General features: G+C 42.0%; 1 protein-coding gene across 3 annotated transcripts in view; it reads left to right on the forward strand.

Moving 5' to 3' along the window:
• The window catches only part of TTC7A (tetratricopeptide repeat domain 7A), a 170062-nt gene that overhangs the window by 125365 nt on the left and 21781 nt on the right, over positions 1-22916 (forward strand). For all 3 annotated transcript variants that reach the window (XM_063390825.1, XM_063390826.1, XM_063390827.1), the window contains one exon: positions 3214-3416. In XM_063390825.1, the coding sequence (XP_063246895.1) occupies positions 3214-3416 (203 nt within the window). The remainder of the gene's footprint in view (positions 1-3213; positions 3417-22916) is intronic.

The raw sequence follows: 22916 nt of genomic DNA on the forward strand, positions 1-22916 counted from the left end.
TAATAGAAGAGTGACACATCTAGGATCATGATCTCTCTGCTCAGTAGCATTCAGAGAGCTTTTAAGTCAGAACAGAATATAAATTTGTAAATTTATTTAAGTTTTTATGGAGATAGTGTTAAGTGAGACAGAGCAAGGAAGCTTGGTTTTAGATTCAAAGCTCTGAAGAGCGTCAGTACCAAGAAAATTCAGTACAATAATCAGAGGTTCTTTCATAAATGGTTTCCCTGAAGCGATGACCCTTTCACAGGAGAGGAATTACAGATATTAGATACCTGTGTCAGCATGAGAAGGTATTATCTGCTTTGAAGTGGAACTGGCTGCCAAGTCTCTAGAATAGAACTTCCTCACAAGGGCTGCTATTTTGGTTAGATGTTATTTACAGCAAAATTAGGTTATATAAGGAGATAGGCTGATTAATCCAATGGTCAGGAAGCTGCTAACCCAGGTAACATGAAAGCAGATGTTTCAGAACTTTCAGTACCACTGAGGGTTTTACCATGCTAAGTTTAATAGGTCCTTGTTTGTTGGGTTTGATTTCTACCTCTAGCTGTGTTTTTATTCCATGTTACATAAGCATATCTTGTTAATCTGTAAATAAAGTGAGTGTGTAATAGAAGTGAAAAAAGAGTTTACAGAAAACACATTTTAATGCAGGCCTAAATGATGTCCTTTAATGTCTATTTTTAGCTGGGTAGCTAAAAATTTTTAAAAGTACTCCTTTCCTTTTGTAACCAAAAGGCACCCCTCTCATTCTTTTTTATGCAAATTAGGCCTCCCACACCATTAAATCATTTTTATTGACTATTGAGCCTGCAAAGAAACGGACTGAACTTTAATATGCTACATTACCATACCATAAAATGCAATTTGTAGTTCTTATTTAGATTCTGTGTTGCTGCACTTCCTCTAAATAATTGTTATTACTGAAGAAGATTTACAGACAGCATAGAAAGAATAAGTTCTCTCTATTTTGCACATATTAAAACACCGGCCATGCACAATTTTACATCTAAACCCACTTGCCCCCAGTTCTGTTCTGAAGTGAAATAAGTCACTTAGTTGCTAATAGAGCTTTTAGTGTGGCAGCATCTAGAACTTCTGCTGACTTCAGACAGCCCCATGGTTTTACCCCTTCTTTTGTGCTCCAAGTTTGTGCAAACTTTGGGGATGGAGTGCTCATCTTCAGGCTGTGAATCGTCGCTTTGCACATCCCCAGGCTCGTTAATGCCACACGCATGGCGTCAGCTGCTATGCAGCACTTGGCAGGAAAACGCTCTGTTCCTTGGAAGCGCAAGGAAAATACTGTCCTCCCACCAATTTTTGCATAAGGCTGTGCACATATTCAGCTTGACAAGGTACATGGCCTTGCTTTCTGTTATTATAGATAGCTGCAGCCTCTTGGAGCCAAGGGAAGGGATGCATGCAGAGATTTTGTGATTAACCAGAAAGAAATGCGTATGAGTCATTCTGAAAGAGTATAACTCTCCTGAAGGAACTAATATTTTGCTCATGTTGACAGCCTTGAAGAATGACATTTATCTTGTACCGCAACCTAGGGATGGCTGAGAAATATTCAAGCATTTTCTCGACAGTGTCTCACCCTTCTTCTCTGAGAATCACCTCAGAAGTGGAAGGGTGTTCGGCCATGCTGTCACTTGACTACAGAATCATTTTTGGTGTGCCAGCAGACATGCCATTTGTGATCCCAGTCTCATGTCAGATAGGCCAAGGTGGAGCTTTCCCATCGTCAGGCAGGGGACTGCCTTTGAGATGCTTCCCTGCTCACCTCTAGCAAGCTCCACATCACCATGCCAAGTCCTCACAGTCATCTGGGTTTCCCAGTGTTTTGAAATTGCTGAATTTCAAAGCTATTCAAGGGGAATTTTCACTCTAATTTCCCCCCTCACAGAGACTTCCTCAGAATATTCACTGCCTTAAAAAGTCAGGACATTTAAGGTTGTGTCTAATTTCAGAATGGTTTTTCTAAATCTGGAGCCTGAATTAGTAATTTTGAATTGGACTCTTGAATTGTCAATACTTACTGCATGACATCAGTTAAAAAAAAAAAAAAGGAGACGCTGAGGTTTTGCAGTGAGAACATGTAGAATACAGGTTATGGATCAAAGAGCAATGACTGCTGTATGAAGAGTTATTTTATCTACAGACATGTTATGTATTTGTGTATATGTATGTATAAAAAAACAGTTTCCCTTTTCAATTACATGTCGCAGTGAAAACTGGGTATCACTTTTGACCTTTTGAAAGAATTTAATATCTAATAAATCTAGAATTAGAATAGAATATTTCAGTTGGAAGGGACCTGCAACAATCATCCAGTCCAACAATCATCTAGTCCAAATCCTGAGAAGTGTTGAAGTTCAACCATGAGATATGTTACAAAATTTGTCATGAGAAATTATTTTATTAACAAGTTGACATTCAAACATGTAAGTGTGCCTGTTGCATATTTTTTTCTAAGAAAACCACTAAGATGGTTGCTGATAGTTTAAGAAAGTGAGTGGTCTCTTCCAAGAGCTGTATTTTGTTTTTTGGTAATGTATGAGGATTTTAATGGGTGAATACACAATATAAATAAGTCTATATTATAAGAGCCTTTTGATTTTAACAGTCTCTGAAAAATTAAGAGACAGTTGTCTCATAAACTTGCCAAATAAGCAGAGAAAAACACTTCCAATCATCTTTTTAAATGGGAAAATACTCTCCTAAGTAAGTTATCTAATGTCCAGCTCAGACAGTGTAATAGTGTCCTATTATTCTGACATTTTTGAAGTTCTCAGTAGACAATGATGGCTTATTCTGTTCCTTTTTCTCCCGCAGATTATTTGGAAATACCTGCGATGACTCCAAGTAGCTACCAGTCCCTGCTTCTTAGACCTCAGTTCAGCATTATTTACTTTCCCAATGGAGGAATCCTTCAGGATTCCTCCGTCAGGACACCACCCAAAGGTGTCCATAACCATCTGTATAGGTCCCTTGGCATTAGGAAAAGATACATTCAGTGAATCCAGTCATGATAATAAGCACTAAACATAGTGCTAAGCATTGTGCAGGATCATGGCCTCATGTTTTAATATGCTTAAGTCAGATGATATATAATTAATATAAAGAAAGGTCTCTGCTTCGTTTCATCTAATGGCAGGGTGGTTTTTTGCTTTATTTTCATGGCTTGGTGTTTTGTTTTTCCTTCAGCTGAACTCTTCCTGGAACAGCAGCATCTCAAAGAAGCAGGCTTTTGTACCCAGGAGGCAGCTAGTCTTTTCCCCACATCTCATGCTGTACTGTACATGCGTGGGAGGCTTGCAGAGATGAAAGGCAATTTGGAGGAGGCTAAGCAATTGTATGATGAAGCGCTCACAGTGAATCCAGCTGGAGTGGAAATTATGCACAGCCTGGTGAGTTTGCAGGGGCTCAGCTCCATTATAGTATTTATGTTCCTGATTAACTGTAATGAGGGGAGAGGGCTCATGCTTGCTCTGGATGCCATTGTCTTCCTAATCCTGAGAGCAAGTGACTGTTCCAAGAATAAATTGGGTAGTTTGAACCTCTATTTTAAGACTGGATTGAATGTTTTTAACTAATTAGGACTTGTGTCAGAAGTAAATATTTTAGTTGACAAAGGCTGATACTTTTGGAAGTCAGTTCAATGCTTTGTCTTTGCTGCTTTTCCTACTTTATGCATTTTAAATAAGCAGTGCACTGCTTATTTAGTTTGAAAGATCTGAACTAAATAACTAGATAGATATGGGATTTGTAAAACTTGGGCTGGTTTCTCGTATCTGCTAAAATCAAGATAAACTATGAGTTTACAGTAAAATGAATCTGTTACTGTTGTAAGCTGCAACTGAGTTCCAGTCTTGTGCAGGGGCAGTGACTCCACATTTGTGGGGTTTTTTTGGTAACACTCCTACGCAGCGAGTATTCTTTTTCTGTGGCACCAAGCCGAAAACAAACTGTTTTCCAGACACAGGGCCTAGAGCTTAATTAGAATAATAATGGTACAGGGAGCTTTGTGGAAGACCAAAACCCACTCCTCTTGTGAAATCAGAACATTTAATCATATTTCATCAATGGTGTTTCTTGTTAACTGTAGCCCTTACCAGGTCTCTCTGGGATTTTAGAAGTTTGTCTTGACTAACTTAATTTTTAAAGGAATTCTATATCCATGTGACTGCTTTATGTTTTTGCTAGCATATTTGTATCTCTTGCCATAAATTTGGTCCTGATGAGGTTTGCTGGCAACTCCAAAACTGAAGAGGTATCAGTGTACAGGAGATCAAATGTTAAGTGAAGTTATAATTAGAGAAAATAGTAGAACCTACAAGCAAAGGGCAAGATATTTGGTAATAATAAATGTTGAGTACAAAAATAGCAAATGAATAGCTGGTTCTTGTCAGGAGAACATTACAAGACTGCTAGACATGTCAGGCTTATATGGGGCAATAATATTACTTTGTTGTTGTAATAGAGCCTTTACAAATTCACTCAGTAAAAACCTAGCTAGATGGAATCATGTTCTTTGCTCTGTCATAATTTAAGAGAAGTTGCTGATACCAGAGAAACCATCAAATTAGATGCCAACATGATACTAATCGCTCTCATTTTTGTCTTATTTTATGGACATAACCACATTCTGTGTCTTCACATTTCAGATGCTTGCAATTTTCTGAAACTATAGTAACTTGGACTAAAAGTTTCCAAGGTACACATCCCAGATGTTCTGGCCCAGTTTACCTCAGAAAATGTCATCCCAACATGGCTTTGCTCTTTCTGAAAAGGAGGCTAAAGAAGAGACCTTAAAAGCTTCTACAATATCTTCTCTACTGTGCCTTAATGTCTCCAGGTTTTGTCAGGAATGGGTAACACATGCATGTGCTTTTTACCATCCCTGAAAAAATCTTTCCTAGGTCATCCAAGTTGTAACGGTTAAAAAACACATATACGTTTTGTAGAGAAGTATTTATGAAAGTTTTATGGAGTCTGTGAATGCTTATTCCCCTCAAACTCCAGTAATTTTCAAGAAGGGCAAGAGGAATGACCCTTGTAGCTGGCAGCCTGTCAGTCTCCCTTCAGTGCCTGGTCAAATCCTAGATGTTGTGCTGGGAGGTATTGAAAAACACCTGGAAGTGCAGTCATGGGTCACAGCCAGCACGGGTTCATGAGGGCACCTGTCCCAGGGCCACCCTGGTGTGCCTACAGCGTGGGGCATGGAGGCTGGAAAGCTGCTCCATGGAAAGGGACCTGGGGGTCCTGCTCAGTGACAGGGTGAATGTGAGCCAGCAGTGCCCTGGCAGCCAGGAGGGCCAGCCCTGTCCTGGGGGCACCAGGCACAGCATGGCCAGACGGGCAAGGGAGGGGATTGTCCCCTCTGCTCTGAGCTGGGGCAGCCTCACCTCCAGTGCTGGGGGCAGCTCTGGGTGCCACAGTGTAAGAAGGATATTAAACTATAAGGGAGTGTCCAAAGGAGGGCAACCAAAGGATCATGAGGGGAAGCCATGTGATGAGCAGCTGAGGGCACTTGGTCTGTTCAGCCTGGAGAAGAGGCGACTGAGGACAGAGCTCATTGCAGTTGCAACTTCCTCATGATGGGAACAGGAGGGGCAGGCACTGATCTCTTCCCTGTGGTGACCAGTGACGGAACCCAAGGCAATGGCCTGAAGATGTGTCAGGGAGGGTTAGGTTGGATATTAAGCAAAGATTCTTCACCCAGAGGATAGTTGGGCACTGGAATGGAAATCCCAGAGAAGTGGTCACAGCACCAGGCCTGCCAGAGTTCAGGAAGCATTTGGACAACGCTCAGAAGCACATGGTGTGACTCTTGGGGCTGTCTTGTGTGAGACCAAGAGATGGTCTAGATGATCTTTGTGGGTCCCTTCCAGTTCAGAGTATTCTATGATGATGTTTTAGTCAGGGGATGGATGTAAAATTTAGAAGAGCTGAAAAAGACAGTAAGATGAGAAATTTGGGTGCAGAGACTCACTCTGTAAGCAAGTAGGGAAGAGGAAAGAAACTGAAAAAAGTGAGAGAAATGCAGATAGATAGAAAATAGGTCAAGATAGATAACACCAGGTAAGACTGGATAGATAAGAAGACACATGGATAGAAGGGGTGGGCATGCTGGAAAGGATGAATTAAAGGCGTCAGTCTTAGGAGAATGACAGAGGAGCAGGAACCTGTAGGAATACTTCCTTTCCATGTCCTTCAGTCTCCTTAAGATTCTGAATCTTCCCATTCTGGTGCCAGCAAATACCAGTGAAAATCACTTGCTTAAGCATGTACCTCATCTCCTTTAACTTGGCCTGCTGGCAGCCTGTGGTTCACACCTGTTAGCTAATGTAGCAAAGGTCTGGTGTATCCCTGCTGATATGAATCATGGCAGTAGTTACATGGTGCCACATAATGGCATTCCTTTGTGTGCTTTTCCAAAAGCTAGGAAATTGCACATAACAAGTTAGAAGCATCTGATGAGCACTATAGAAAAGTCTATAAAGAAATTAATCATTCTGCCTTCAGAATAGAGCTGGAATAATGTGCAGTAAACAAGGCTTTTAGGGCTATACATCAAATAAAAAGGGCGAAAATAAAATATTGAATGGCTGCTAGCTAAGTGATTTTGTCCTGTGCACTGAATGAGACACTGTCCCCATGGAGAACTTAAGAGTGGGTTTGTGCAATTGAGGACATAATATGACAAATTCTGAATCTCCTCGAGGCCATCAGAAGAAAACTGAATGTCTTTCTGAAATGTATGTATTAGCCAAGTACTAGCTGTACTTTTAATAAAAATACAAGTTCTTGAGCACAGTATGTTCAGGCCCCTACCAGAGAGAAATATATGTCTTGGATTATGCAAGAAGGCAAACCAGATTATGAGCTAGTTCCAAGGAGTTTGAAATGAAGCAAGACACATACACAGGCAGCTGGAATTAAATTCACACGTGTTTCAGTGCTGGTCCCCCCAGTTTGAATACATTGTTTTCCCACTCTAGTAGTACTGTTTTGGATATGTAGTAATTTAGAGAAAGAGGATCTTGGTGTGAGAATTACTGTTTGACTCGGTGCAATTGCCATCCAACTGACCTAGTCCACTTTAAGGGAAAACTCTGCTGTAGACAGTGCCGAGCCTCCCTGGTGTATCAGCACCAATTAGCAAAGTAGTCATGTCTCTTCCCCTGGGCTCTTGGAACTGGGTTGTCAAAGCTATATTTGGAAAATTCCAACCTGAAGACTGTTGCTGGCTTTAAATGAAGGGCACAGATCTAGCAATGAATGAGTCCATTGGGTGTCAGTAACTTTACCTTTACACGGGGTAGAGTCGCCACTATAATACACACGAGCTGTTTCTCTGCACAGCTGAAAATGGCTGTGTTTTGCTGTGACTGTGGGGTGTTTACAGTAGCTGTCAAATCAGCATGCTTTCCATATAAAGCACGCTGCTGCATGGTAGAGCAGCACCACACAGCAGCACTGCAGTGCCAGATGTGTGTCCCAGGGGGTGGGTGCCATGCTCTGCTTCATCCCAGGGGCCTTTGGCACTTGGTGTCCAATGCTGTGGTTGGGAAGCCACAGGCACTTCAAAAATACCACACAGCTGTGCTGCTTCCTGTAACACTTGCAGTTTCTGAGTGATGTCACAGGATCCTTAAACCTGTATCAGGAATGCACTACTGGCTAATACCTACTCTAAGGAAGTATATTTGTTGAGGAATTTTGTTTTCATTTGGAAAAGACACACAGAATCAGTTTTCGGGGCTATTTGACGCATAATCCTGGTGAGGTGAGTAGCTAGTCCTTTGGTTAGATAGCTGTTTGCTGCCAGAAGCAATTAGCTTGGGTTGGCCCCTAAAAGCTGTGCATCCTGTGAGGCCATAGTTTATTTAATAAATACAACTTGCTAGGGTTCTTTTTCAACATTGCTCCTGATTCCATCTCAAAAATTTCTGTCATCCCTTCCTTTACTAGAGCAGCTCTATCTCTTTCTTCTTCCTTTTCACAGGCTCCTTCTGGGGCCTTCTAGCAAGGGTTGTAGAGCATTTCTCCCTCCTGGGGGCTGATGGAGTTTCTACTGAGCAGGGGTCTTTGCTGGTCTGGAAATAAGGGCTTAGTCCATGTCTCCATATCTTAGACTGTGACCTCTGACAGCACATTTCTACAATCAAACAATTATGGCTTCTTTCAGTATGTACCAAATTTGGTTATATAACATCATGCAATACACAGCTTTGGGATGGCGATAACAAAACTGACATGTGCCCAACCGAGTCAGAAAATATAAGCTGGGGCAGATGACACCTCCCTTAAAAGCAATACACAAATCCACCTACCTGTATGTAACTAGAGAAGGACACTGAAATTTGTTAGTTCCCAGCCACAGTGCATTCAGTACCATTCTCACTTTTGATTCAGAAGAGGACAAAATCAATGCCAGCATGTTGGATTTGAGTTGAAAAGCCCTATATGTGATATTGCAAGTTAAACTGAAAACATGCTGAGATATTTGGAAGACTCCTGCCCAGCATGTATCTCACATAGCAATTCTTAACACATTTTAGTTCAGGGAAGAAGAGCAAGAACCATGTTTGACAGGGAAGGAAATGGGCACCCTCATCTCCATTACTGTGCCAGATTTAATGAAAACAATAAAAAATACCAAACAAAGCAAAAAAAAAATGCTTGACTCATACTTGGATATTACTGAATGCAGTGAAAAACTGTAATGATTCCATACTTCTCTTGAAGGTTGGGGCAAGGGCCATAAGGTTGGTATCAGAATGCCGTGTAGCTGTCTGCACTACCTCATCCCTATCCTTGATAGCAAAACAGAATGAACAATATGCTGGGGTTTGTTCATAATGTATCCCTGTTCATAATGTGTTTTGTTGTGACCACATGACTGGGTAGAAAACACGATCTTGTGAACACATATTTGATTTGCTCCATAACGAAATCAAAAATAACATACAGCTAACAGAGGTTGTGGTAATCATGAGAATTGTTCTTTGGCTGTCATCTGCACCATGAAACATAAGATTGGCTGCCATGCAGGAAGGGTTCACAGTCACAGAGTACTCTCCAACTGAAACTGAAAAAACAAACTGCATTTAAGTCACCTAAGCTGGGCCAACAGATTGACTGTAGGCTATTTGGTGACCATCGTTTTTGAAGGTCAGTGTAGATTGTAGCCTTTCCACAGGAAAGCCTGGTGGTTACTGTAGAAGTTCTTTGTGGTAAATGCCACTGGGGATGTGTTACCCACATACCAGAATCACAGAATGGTTGAGGTTGGAAGGGATCTTGGGAGATTTTGTAGTTCAACCCCGACTCCCTCCTTAACAGGTTCAGCTTAGAGCAGGGTACCAGGGCCATGTCCGGCTGCGGTTTGACTCTCCAAGGGTGGAACAATCTCTGTGCAATCTCTTCCAGTGTTTGATCACCCTTACAATAAATAAAGCTTTTAGTAATGTTTAAATGGAATTTCCCCTGTTTCAATTTGTGCCTGTCCAGTCACTGGATATCCCTGAGAAGTTCCAAGAGGTTCCACTTCTTTACACCTTACCATCAGATATTTAACTGTACTGATAAGGTCTCCCTTCTCTTCTACAAGGCTGAACAGTCCCGGCTCTCAGCTTCTCCTTGTATGACAGATGCTCCAGTCCCTTGATGATCTTGATGCCCTGGACTCTCTCCAGTATGTCCATGTCTTCCTTGTACTGAGGAGCCCAGAACTGGACACAGTATTCCAGATGTGGCCTCACCTAGTGCTGAGTAGAGGGGCAGGATGGACTCGTTGAACCTTTTGGCAACACTCTTCCTAATGCAGCCCAGGGTACTGTGAGCTGCCTTTGCTGCAAGGGCACATTGCTGGCCCATGGCCAGTTCCCCAAGTCCTTTTCTGCAAAGCTGTGTTTCATCCAGCCATCCCCCGGCAAAGGGAATCTGAAGCTATTACCAGGATTTTTTTCTGCAAGTAGATACTAAATATAACATTGGCATGACTGTATCAGGTCAGGCCAGAGGTTCAACTACTCCTCACTACCAGCAGCAAAGAAGTGCCTAGGAAAGAATGAGGTGAGGGCAGGCATACGTGGTACTTCTAAGGTTAGAACTTAGCTTGGGGACACCCCAAAGTAGAGGTAGATTCTACTTGCTTAGTAATTCCCAGTGGATTTCTCCTTCATGAACTTGTCTTGAGCCTGTGTTAGAGCTTTCATCATCCACAACACCCTTTAGCAAGGAGACCCACCGCTCTCTTTTCTGCTGTACATAGAGAACTACCAAATTCTCTATGTTCTTGATGCAGCTCTTCTTAGCCACACTGGTGCACCTTACTCTCACTTTGGAAGACATAACTTACTGCTGATTCTTATTCATCCCCTTCCCACTACTGATTTTGCAGGTATCTGTCACTGAAGCAGTTCTATTCCTTTCATTATTGCTGTTACCTCTCTCTGAACTTCTTATTGTTCTTTTTACAATGAGCAAATAATGCACTTACAGAAAAATAGCTTAGCTTCAAAGGCAGGGTTGTAGATTCAGTGTTCAAAAAAAACCTTCTCCACCCCTTGGTCTTTTACTCACATAATTATATCTATATACATTTTCATAGAAATAACAGAAATAGTGTTCTATTTCAGCTGTTTTGTATTAACCTTGTTTTCTTTTCAAAGCTCTGTTTTTATCTCCTCATGCCTGTAGGGGCTGGATTTTATTTTCTGAATGGTCAGCATCTCTGATAAATGCGTGGTTATATATATGATAGCAGTAGCTAATACCTGCCTCAGGTCCTTGCAGAGATGTCAGTGTCCCAGTCTGTGAGTACAACACAGCCAGCAAGTGTGCAGTTCTAGTCTTTGCTAGATAGATATATATACACACTTCATTTTGCTTGCCAGAGACATCCTTTCAGCTGGCAGAACACAAATCTTGCTCTGCTGCTAATGCTAGAAGCTGAAGGGCTTGATTGAGAACAGATTTTTTAATAGATTATGTTCCTTTTGCCCAAGATAAGTGCATTGCTCTTGATTAGATTTGAGCATTTAAAAACTATATGATGCTTTATTTAAATCTTCTACTCTTAATTGTTCAGTGGGGTGCAAGGGCTGAATAAAAATAAAAAGCCTTTGCAAGGTCTTGGACTGTTTAATTTGGCCTTCATTGTGTATTTAGGATGCAATTTCATGTTCATTTTAGTAGAAGAGTCAACCTATTGTCTCCAGACTCGCATTTGGTAGCATCAGGGTAATTTGAAGACTACAGTTTCTACTGATTAGTACATGGAAATGAATTATTTCTGTTCATTTATTTCATTTTACCTCACAGTATGGTGCATGCATCCTTGTTTTCAAAGGCATCCATTCACATAATAAAACATGGCTTGATTGCTTAATATTTTCAAGGATGACATGCGTTACTTCCTTGGGGATTTGTTTCATGCTGCCATGCAGTAATGGTATAAATCACAGGGCAGATTCTCTGCATGGGTAAATTATCATGGCTCCATCATACCAAGGTCTGTATGTCTTTGTAAGGTAGCTAGGATGCTAATTAAAACCATTTTTACCTTGAAAACTGAAATTAGAATGCTTTCTGTGCTTAAATATGAGAACGAAAGAGCATAGTCTTCACATTAATAGAGTTATTTATCTTCTAAGGAGCTGCTTTGTGCCTGTAGTTTACCCAGTTTGCTGCCTATTTTATAGATAGGTACGCTGTGGTCCTTTTCAATTTTCTAGTGACGTTTCTTGCTCAGTTTTTTATATTTGTATAGAGAGAACTGAACATCACAATTAAAATGCATCCCCCAGTTGTTAGGACAACTGTGCGTTTGTCCTAAGTGTAATTAGGTGGATAATTGTATCTAGAGAGACACAGCAAATGACCTGGTTTTGTCTGTTCTGGAGAGATTTCTTCCTGGCTGCATGAGATGCTGCTCCCCTCACTCCTGTTCAGGCAAAGGTAGCAGAGTTAAGGACTGGGCAATTTTGAGGAATTGGACAGTTGTACTACTTGTGTGATACTGGGAAATAGTTCTCATCATCACAGCTACTACTTAAGGGAAATCTTTGAGAAACTGCTGTCGTAAGAACTTGAATTTCAGTAGGTAATGCCTACAAAATAATTTTTTAATTTTTCTTTAACATACAAAGCCACTGAAGATTTACTACTAATACTTTCTAAGGGTCTGGAAGTTTTTTCCTTAATACACATATACTTTGCATTCATTACTTTGAATATTTTTGTATGGTGTCTGACATAAAATGTAAAAGAGAATGTAAAAACTGCTTCAAGAGAGGGTTATTTTAAGGTTTGAAAGTATGTATTGACTACAGTTTTTTATTACATTCTGTCTGTGTGATCCTAGGTTGGTGTGGCTTATGAGTTATAGAAAAGATGCATAGAAAAAGAAATATACAAACCAATACTGCATATTAAAGTACTTCAGATGCTCCCTATAGCATATCCTCCAAGAAGCCACGAGCTGTGCTGTCAGGGCTGGGAGAGTGCTGCTGCAGAGGGCATCTCTGGGTGTCTCAGAGAGAGACACACAGCACCCAAACCAAATGTATGAGAGCCAGCGAGCTCCAGGTTTGTCTTCCCAAACTCAGCACCGTTTCCTGGTGTTTATCAAAGCACTTCAGGCTGGGGCTTCGCTACTCTTGTGCAACAGGGTGTGCCTTTCTCATCCAGAGAGCAAAGAGCTGCAACTCAGTCATTTTCCATTGAAGGCAATTCAGTGGAGAGGCTGGAGAGGAGGTGGAGCCCTGGCTCTCACCGTCGCTGGGACAGCCAGCCCTGCTGCACTCTCAGCTCTGATTATGTGTCACACTTTACTCTAAACCTCTGTAACACAGGGATGAAGCTACTAATCTACTTCATCTGGGGTTTGTGCAGCTTAATTAATATCTGCACATACTTTCAGATGACAGACACACTGTAAGCGCGAAATCTTATTTATTCTAATTGTATGTCTAGATGCCTTTATTCATGTGGGATCTTGGACCACAAATTATTTTGGACAAAGCACTGCAACTGTTCAGCACAAATGATGTGCTTTACAGCTTTGAGTACCCTTGTGTCCCTAAGTGTAAAGCAGTGATGAAAACATTATTGCGGCGGGAGTGGGATTTAGGAGGCAGATCTGCAACTCTTTCTTCCTCTACCAAGGATTTGTTTTCATTAGGGCTATCTGCTGTGCCAGTGTGTAGTGCCGTGCCCTGAGCTGTATTGATACATTGTTACAGGACAGAGTAAAACAAGCAAATGTGACTCTGACGACTTTCTAGCCCAGCCCTCTCCTCTTCCTGGGGATAAGATATGACAACGCCTGCAAAAAATAGCTTTTTGCAGGGGGAGGGAGGGTGCTTCCTTTCTCTGGCAGTGAGTGTATCCTTCTGCTCTGCAAATGCAGTACCAGCAGAACATCCTTGTACCAGTACAGTTCTGCAGTGTTTCCCTGGTGAGAAAGGGTTTGGATTTTTAAGGGACAGATGACAGACTTAACGGTAGAAGCAGCATTAGAATAACAGTCATTACAAGCAGTTCCAAATATGGAGCAACCTTGAACAAAGTGCCTTTTTTTTCCCCTTTTCCTTCCTTAAGTAAGTAATAGTGACAGTCAACAGGAGATTCGAGCCACCCAAAGGAAGACCAGTGACGTCTTCTGTGCTGCAGCTTTGAGAACTACAGATGCTGGGACTCTCTTAGGTCTACCTAATATGGAGTGCACAAGAAAACACTGCAAGGGTGAATTTGCTAAGTCCTAATATCCGGCCGGATATTTTTGGACTGCTCTGATAGTACAAAACATTTAAACGTTTCAGCCCACCCCATAAGTTTTCCCTTGATGTGAGTAAGTCCCTATATGCCCTGAACAATTTTTCTCACTACTTCTTTTTCTGCTCAATGCACTGCAATTCTCCAGTACATTTGAAGAACAGGCAGATGGTGATATATAGGTGCATTAGAGAGAAGGGGAAGGAAAAGAATTGGAAGGAACAGAAGAGACAGAAAAAAAGCATAGACTGCTGCTTACTTTAAAAATACCAAGTTAAAGCATTGGCCATTCAGACACAGTTAAAATTGCTTTTTTCTTCTTCCATTAGCTGTTCCGTAGGATATTTCTTCCTTTTTCATCTCTCTCCACCTTGTAGATCTCTTCAGGACATGAACCCAACCTTGATTTGCCCTGATGGCTTTTTCAATGCTATTTATTTGCTATTTTATCAAAGAAAGGTAAAATTCACTAAGAATCTTAAGTGCATTTAGGACAGAAGCTTGTTCCAGTGATGTTGAGGGAGTATCTTAAAGCAACAGAACAGACAATCCAGGACCACGAAATTGGGAGGAAGTCTTCAGCCCTTTAGAAAACTCAGCTCTTGAGGCAGGAACTTACTATACATTTCCTGTTTGCTCTTTGTGACATCTAAAATAGTGCATTTTTATATGCTGAAAACACTCCTCTTGCTCCTTTCCTCTTGTCGTTCCTCACGCTTCCATGAAGCTCTAGTCTATCAATGAGCTGCTGTTTAATATTGCTAATGTGACTCCTGTCTACAGTTTTGCCAAAGTAGTTGAGAGAATCCCTGCCTGGAAAAAGATGGAGTGCAGGGGGGAAGCCACAGGGAAATGAAAGGCCTGTGATTATCAGGGATGGGCAAGACAGAGCTTGACTTGTCAGGACAGTAAAACAAAGGCTGGGAAGGGATACATCTGCTCTCTGCAGATACGTGTGGAAACAAAGAGGGAATGCTGTGGGGAGAGGAAAGCTGCATCAGAGGAGGCGGCTTTGTCTGCTCCAAGTTGCTGCTGCAGATTGAAGAGGGTTCCCAGCAATTGGTGCAGAGAGGTTCTGAAGCAGCCTTCTAGGTCATGAAATGGGAAGAACAATCTGATACTGCAGCTTGATCAAGTTATGAAGGACTGGATCATCCCAAAAGCAGGACTTTACCAAACCCAAATTAGTGGTTGCCTATTCAGGCTGCCTAGCCCAGCCCACCAGTGACTGGATTCATATAATGCACTTAACCTGTGACCTGAAATGCAGAATATCCAGCTAAAAGTGTTTTGCAGGCCTACCTGCTGTCCTGCCTTCCTGTTATCATTTTCTGCTGAAGAACTTCTATTCCCAGAAGCATTTTGTTATTATTTTGCTGTTTATTATTTTTTTAATTAGAGGTGGAGTTTGAGTGTTAATGGGGCTTCCCTGGGATGCAGCCCTGACTTTCATTTTTTATATATATTTTTAATGAGTTGTCAAGTGTCTAGTGTGTTGTGAGGTGGAATGATGGATGTAGTTGGACTCAGGAGAGTTGCCTGGAAATTCTCTTAAACAGCATTGTGGCAGCTCAGCTGTATTGACAATAACATCAAGTTGGGTTTAATAGTGCAGTTCTTTATTGAATGAATCCACCCTGTAGGAAACGGTATGACCTTGCTGTGTGCGCTCAAGACAAAAAAAAATCAATGTTAATCCCTTGGGAGGAAAAATACAACATTAACAGAACAGTTGAGTGAGTCTAATGAGAATTAGATGGCAAGAATGGTAATTTGGAAAGAGTTACTCATATGAGCTGTCTGAAGGTATAACATGGTAGTTTCCATGTATCACCAAAGGCCGTGTATTCTTAGAAGTGTGTCTGCCAGATGTAATTTAATGGATTTGCACCTCTCCTCTATGGCTTCCTGACAGAACAACAGGGGATTTTCAAGCTAATCAGCTTTCAGTGGGGAGATTTATGAGCAGTTAGCCAATCCTTTCTTCCACCTGGAAAGGCATGGACTGGAGACAGCCATTGGGCTCAACATACCAACTGGGAGTTTCTTAATCAGAAGCAGGCTGGAGCATCTCTGCCTTGGGGTTACTCTCTGGAGTCTTGCAGTTCCCTGGCATTGCCAAATATAATGTTTGCCTAAGCCAGTCCTCATTACTAGTATTTTTGGAAGTCGGATAGGTAATGCTTCACTTAATAGCCATTGGCTGTGTAAGGCATAAACAAAACAGTGGACTTCTATACTTCCTCTTTGCTTCTGAGAGTCTGAAGTTTTGATTTATGTGGGGAAAATTCACATTGCCTGGCTCTCAGCCTTTGGCTTAGGTAGATGTGTTGGTTGTTCTTTCTACCTGTTGTCCAGAGAGAGGGATTCTCCAGCGCTGGGGCAGAGCCCCTTTTGTTAAGCTACTGCTCTGCACTGCCTTGTGGAAATCTCCCTCTGTTCTTCCCCTGAAGGTACAGAGAGACTGTGCAATTAAAGAGGGTGCCTATATTTGTGTAGATCACATACCTCTTTAAATTATATCACATGAGGCAGTTGAGTATCTCCTAGTGCATGGCCTAAGGCAGGAAATTAGTTAAAATACATTGACTTGTTTCAGAGAAATTACTGCTTTGATGTTTTCATAATTAGCCCAGTTCTCCCTTTGCTTGTGTTGACCTGCTCAGCATTTGAATAAAAAGGGCAGACTCATAAAAACATCAGTTTTCAGTTGCATTGCTTACCTGGCTGTACCTGCTGAGATTGTCACCAGCATAAGAAGCTGCAAATAAAAATCAACTGGAACAGAAATGGCAGCATCTCAGTACTGCCAAGCTGTACAGTGGAGTTTATTTGTTTATGCTTTTATTTGACAGCATTGACTAAACAAAGATAAGAATGTAAATGCTGTAGCAGAACTTCCCAAACAAGATTACAGGGGTGGTAGGAGCTAGCACTCAGCATTAGAATAATAGATACCACTGTGGAGAGACGTCACTGCCCTGTTGCTCCTCTTTCATCCTAAGAGCAGAGCAATAAAAGAGGCAGGTCTGTGGAGTTCTGTGTGAGGTTTGCTGCTTTATGCAGGGACATTAATCTTTTAGGGTTTGATTTGTTAGGTTTGCACTGCGTGGGCTTTGCTCTGATCCCTCAAAATCTAAACTGTGGTTAATGTGACTCTGAAGGGTTAATGTGACTCTGAGCCTTATTTTGGGAGCCTCAGTAAGATTTACAATGAACCAGGTAAGCTCCACATAAACTCTGAACTGAGTGGGGAACAGACCCCCAACTCAGATAATTCTGAATGTCAGTGTGCATGGTACAAGGCTAATTGAGATACACAGAAGCTGCCACGTGCCTTTTTTAATTGCATTTAGACAAGATGTACAGTATTTGAGTCAGCTCGGCAGTGTTCCAGCTGATGAAAGTGTTGCTGATACCAGACACCAGTGATGATATATTAAGTGCTCTTAATATCTTAGCACACATGTCATGAGGCACATTAGAATCATAGAAGAATTCAGGTGAGAAAGGATCTTTCCAGTAGAGGTCATCTGGTCCCACCTCCTGCTCACAGTGGGGTCAGCTTCAAATATCTGTATTTGATATAGGTAGCTCAGGGCTATGTTCAGTTGAGCCTTGACTATTTCCAAGGATGGCTATTCCACCACCTGTCTGTGCACAAGTTCTAGTGCTGCATACTCCTTGTGAAGAACTTTTTCCTAATAGCTGCTTAACCAGAATTTTCCTTGCCTTAACCTTAATCTATTGCAACTGAGCACCTCTCAGGAAAGTTTGGTCCTATCTTTCTTTCAGTCACCCATTAGATAACTGAAGATGGCATTTGAATCTGTCCTTAGCCTGCAGAGGGAAAGGCTGAATATATGTTCCTATCTCAAATTCTTGATAATATCATGGCTCCCCAGCCATCTCAGTGGCTCTTCACCCGTCCTTCCAGTTTGTCATCATCTTTTCATCACTGAGGAACCCAAAACTGGTGAGAGCACTCCAGATGTGAACCAAATAGAAATAAATACCTAATTTCAGTCTGCTGTGGTGCATTACCTAATTCAGCACAGTAAGCCATTAGCCTTGGGAACTGCATGGGTGCTGTGCTGGCTTGTGCTCACTCTTGTCTACCAGCATCCCCAAGTCCTTGTCTGCAGAGCTACTTCTCTCCAGTTGGTATCCAGCCTGTAGAATTGCATGAGGTTATTACATCCCATGTGCAAAATGTCACTATTCAGCAAATGCAGCTCCTCCTAAAGCTGCGGGGAGACTGGGGCACAGAAACAACAAGCAAGACCTGTGTTGTTAAGGGCCTGAGGCAAATCACACATAATGACCACTTACAGCAAGTAAAACCTTTATACTCAGAATAAGTAGAAAATCAAGTTTGTTCAATGCTTAAATAAGATATAGAGCTGCCATCTCTGAGTTATGCAAGATTTTGGTATGACAACCGAATTTCTCAGTAACTCACAGTGCCTTTCCTATCAGAAACCACACAGTGCTTAGGTTTGGGGGTTTCTTACAAGTTAGGCCTTTTGGGAATGCACTAGTCATTGGAAAGCTGTTGGAGGAGGACATCTTTGGTAGGAGGCTCTCTGATGTGATTTTATGCTTTTGCTGTTTGTTCATAACCTGGTGAGCTGTTAGAATGGTTCTGTTATCCTCTGTTGCCTACAGCAGGGCCACAGCTTACATTGTGTCATTGTGTGTGTGTCTGTGTACACACACGTATTTGTGTACATCAGAGCTGCACAAAGCATAGTGTCAGCTGGTTTTAGCAGGCTCAGATTTGGTTATGAAACCCTAAATGGAAAGAGCATCTCCTCCATCACCTGAGGAAACTTGAGTGGCTGGAGTCTGGTGCTTTGGGAAGAGGACAGGTCCCCAAGGCTTTTTGGGAAGTGGGCTGTGCCCCAGGATAGAGCAAAGTAAGAAAGCGTGAGCCAGATTCCAAAGACTTTCCTTGCAGAACTAGCCAGGTGAGGGCAGGAGGGAGGAGTCTTGTTTGCTGAAAGAGCGAAGCTTTGTTTGTAAGCAGTTAGTGATCTTGAAGTGAGTGGAGTGCCAGGCTGAGTGAGGGCAGTGCTGAAATGGAGTGTGGTGAGTTGACCTGAGCCACCCTTTAGCCCCCACACTACCAAAACCTCACCGTGTAACCCAAATACTGAGACACACTGGGAGACTGCCATCCTTGCCTTGGCTCTCGTGTGTCTGGGCCTGCTGAGGGCCAGAGGAAGCTGCTGTGCCATAGATAAGCACAGCATGTGCTGTTGCTGTTCAGTGGTAAACTTACTCCTGTGGTCTCTGTCTCTCCTTGTGTTACAAGCAACAGGTCCCTCTTCTTCTCCACAGCCTGTCAAGTCAGACAGTGTCTTGCAGACTTTAACACCTGCATTGAACATGACATGAGCCAGCACTAAAGAGGCAGAACACAGCTGAACTATGGAATCATTTAGGTTGGCAGACCTCTGATATCACTGTGTCCAACCATTACCCCAGCTCTGCCAAGTCCACCACTAAACCCTGTCCCTGAGTGCTACAGTCACACATCTTTTAAATATATCCAGGGATGGTGACTCCACTACATCTTTGGGCAGCCTCTTCCAATGCTTGGCAACCCTTTTGTTAAAGAATTTCTTCCTAGTATCTGACCCAAACCTGCCCTGGCACCACTTGAGGCCACTTCTCTCATCCTATCACTTGTTACTCAGGAGAAGAGACACCTGGCTCCATCCTTCTTTCAGGTAGTTGTTGAGAGTGATCAGGTCTTATCAGAGCATCCATTCCTCCAGTCTGAACAACCCCAGGAGTCTTACTGCAGGAACTCCTAGACTTTTTCCTGTCTGCTATGTTGTATTTGCAGTGGGCATCTGGTAGGTTGAAGTCCCTCACAAGATTGAGGGCTAGTGATTGTAAGATTTAATCTTCCAGTTGCTTATAGAATATTCTGTCTGCCTCTTCATCCTGATTGCGTGGCCCATAACAGACTCCCACCAGGATATCTGCCATGCTGGCCTTCCCCCTGACTCTCACCCTAAACACTCAACCCTGTCACCACCATCATTCAACTCTGCAGTCAAACCTCTCCCTCATGTACAGGTCTCTCCTCTGCCTCTCTTGCCTTGCAAAGTGAAATGCAGCACTTGTTCAGCACATTTGGCATAACATACCAACCTGGCTAAACCAAATTGGTAGTGAAGGACAAACCATGAATTGTATCAAAAATAAATTCTCAAGCTGCTCTGAGATTGTGGCAATTTTTTTAAATGTAGAGAAAGATTATCTTCATCCTTATGTAAATAACTCCCCTGGCCAGTGTTTCCCAAAGCAGTTAATGGTGAGCAGGTTTGGCACTTCTAATGGGATTGAGAGTAGTATTATTCCCTTGCATCTAGCAAAGTAGATAGAGCTTCTGAAGATGTCACTGTACTTCATATAATTACTTTCTATAGTAATTTTTGTGGCAGATTGGCCAGCAGAGTTATTTTGTCTTTGAGGCTGTCACTTGCAGCTCAGCAGAGCACAGGAGTGACTAATACAGACAAATGAAGCTAGGTCACATTAAATAAATGCCACAGTGAAGCATTTCTAAAGTCCTGTAGAGTCCCTTACTGCATTGTGAGGCTCAAAGCTTGATGTTGTAGGAGAGCTTATAGATTTGCTAACACACAGCCAGACCCCACAGGCTTTAAATCTTTCCTGAATTGAGATTATTTACATGGGGATAGTTCAGGACAGGCTTCTGCAGTGGATACCAGTTCTCCTTATGACTTCAGTGAGAGTAAGAGATTCTGCACATATTTCATGCACATTAAGAGCAAAATTGCCTGCAGTATCGTCAGCACTGGGTTCATGGACCATTTGGTACCTTGTTTGCCTGAAAAGTGTCTTGCCTTGAGAGCAAGAAAAGTAAATAAATGTAGAGAGAGGCCAGTAAAATGCATAAGCCCTGGAGAATTCCGGGCTTCAGGAGCAGAAACCCTTACCTTGGCATTCCTTGCTGTTCCTGGAATACAACAAATATGTTGACCAAGCAACCTTGAAAGCTCAGGACTGCTTTCCACTAATGATAAATGGTTGTAAAGTATTAGAGATCGGTGTTAATTTCACATTTCTGCAACTTGAAATTATTTTTTTTAACCCCATCATAATCACTAGTGATTAGAAAACATCCTTAGCTCATAGGTTTTGTGTTCTCTGAGAAATTCTGTATTATATATATATTATTTGCTGGCTGACACAGCAAATCAGACTAATTTGAAGCATGTATCATTTTAACTTTTCTCCTACTTTGAATAGTGAAGGAAGAACAATCAAAGGAAGTAATTTGCAACAAACCCATTGTTTGAAATTAGCTTTCCCAAGCCAGAAAATATAAAATAGCAGCATCGAAAATAGCAGCATCACAAAGTAAAAATGGCGTATATGTGAGATCCTTGAGCCAAAAGGCAGCCTGTTTTTTATATATTTATTTTTAGCTTGGTCAGCTGTACTAAGTGATTTTATCAATGCAGCTAGTCTCTGGAATAAGAATGCTCACATAATGTAGTGTCAGTGCAGGCAGCAATGACAAGTCATGATATATACATGTAGCACAAATCCTTTCAAATCAAATTCATTCAACTAAAATTCTACAATAGATTAGGTCTCAATAGTCTTGCACAATTCATTTTTACTCTCACAAGCTGTCATCAAACAGGGGCAGAAGAGCAGCCTTGTTGGAATTGCAGCCCTGCTATTTTTGCATACTTTGAACTAGACGATTTGCAAACTTTTTCCATCTCAGTGGTCATAGAGCCTGTCACAGTTTGGGAAGAACCAGGACTGCTTCTCCCCATCTCCTATTAGAAGAGAGCTCCCTTTAGGAGAGACTCCCTTTGCTCAGATACCATAGATGGATACCAAATTAAAAGGAATTATGATGGCTTTTAGGTAGCTATGGCAGAATATCCCAATACTTGGGGCACAGAAGAAAAGTCTATAGCATGCCTTTAACACTTACCTGGGCTTGAGAGGCTTTTTTCAAGGACAGGAGTTAAAGAAACAGCTGTGGGTGGGGATGCCATCCCCTTCCCCAGGTGACTGGGACTGCTGCAAAGAGTTTTGACAACCCTAAATAACTGTGCTTGGACATAACTGTGCTGTCCCTCACTGCATGCAACACAGGAATCTGATGGTTCCACAACTCCCCCAGCATACTGGGAAAACTTCAAGAGGTAAACCAGGGACAAGATAAAACTACCTCTCCCAGACCAAAGCCACTGTGCTTCCAGTAATCCCCATCCAAAGTAGAAGAGGTAAAGAAGCCTTGAAAGTACCTGCCTCTCTGCAGTGCTGTACATCTTAAATGCTGCTGGTAGTGCTTTTACACCACAAGCAGCAACTAACAGCAGTGAGGTCAGCAGCACTGGCCTCACAGCAAGGCAAAGGGGATGGCCAAGGTTAACAAACACAGATAAGCAACGAGTCTAATGCCTTAAAGAGGGTGAGGGAGGGCCATGGGAGCATTTTTTATATTACTGTCCAAAAACATGAGGGGGGTTTCAACACCCAGACAGCATACAGACTTAAAAGCAGAGGAATTTCAACTGCAGTAAAGTAGGTGAGCAGTGTATAAGGTATAAGGTTAATTTAGAAATAAATGAGAGATTTTCTAAAGGTGCAATGAAAGTGTGCAGCAGGTATAATCTGAACATGACCTGCTGTGTCCTCCTTTCTGTACATTGTAATACACTGCACTGTGGGGCTCTTTGTCATCAAGAGAGCACAGTGTCATGTTCAGCATTATCTCTGTTCTCCTCCTTACCACAAACACCTCTACATCAATATTCACGTACTCGGCTTCCTGTGTTTGGCCCAAGCATCTTACACTAGTTCCATCTGGAGGTATTTTGCTTCACAGGTGATTTTGTGAATGATTTTCCTCAGCCATTAAAAGCCAAACACTCAAGTATACCTTGGCAAAGTGCTTTCCACTCTGAGCAAAGCTAGTGCAGAAGCAGGAGTGAAGAAAAAGAAAAAAGTCTATTTTCAGACTTTCTGAAGTGCAGCAGTATCACATAGATTTCTGCTTAAGAAATTCCTGCAGCTGTCCATCAGAGATAGCCAGCAGCAAATGCTGGAAGCAGAAC

This window comes from Prinia subflava, chromosome 2 (assembly GCF_021018805.1).
Source record: "Prinia subflava isolate CZ2003 ecotype Zambia chromosome 2, Cam_Psub_1.2, whole genome shotgun sequence".
NCBI lineage: Eukaryota > Metazoa > Chordata > Aves > Passeriformes > Cisticolidae > Prinia > Prinia subflava.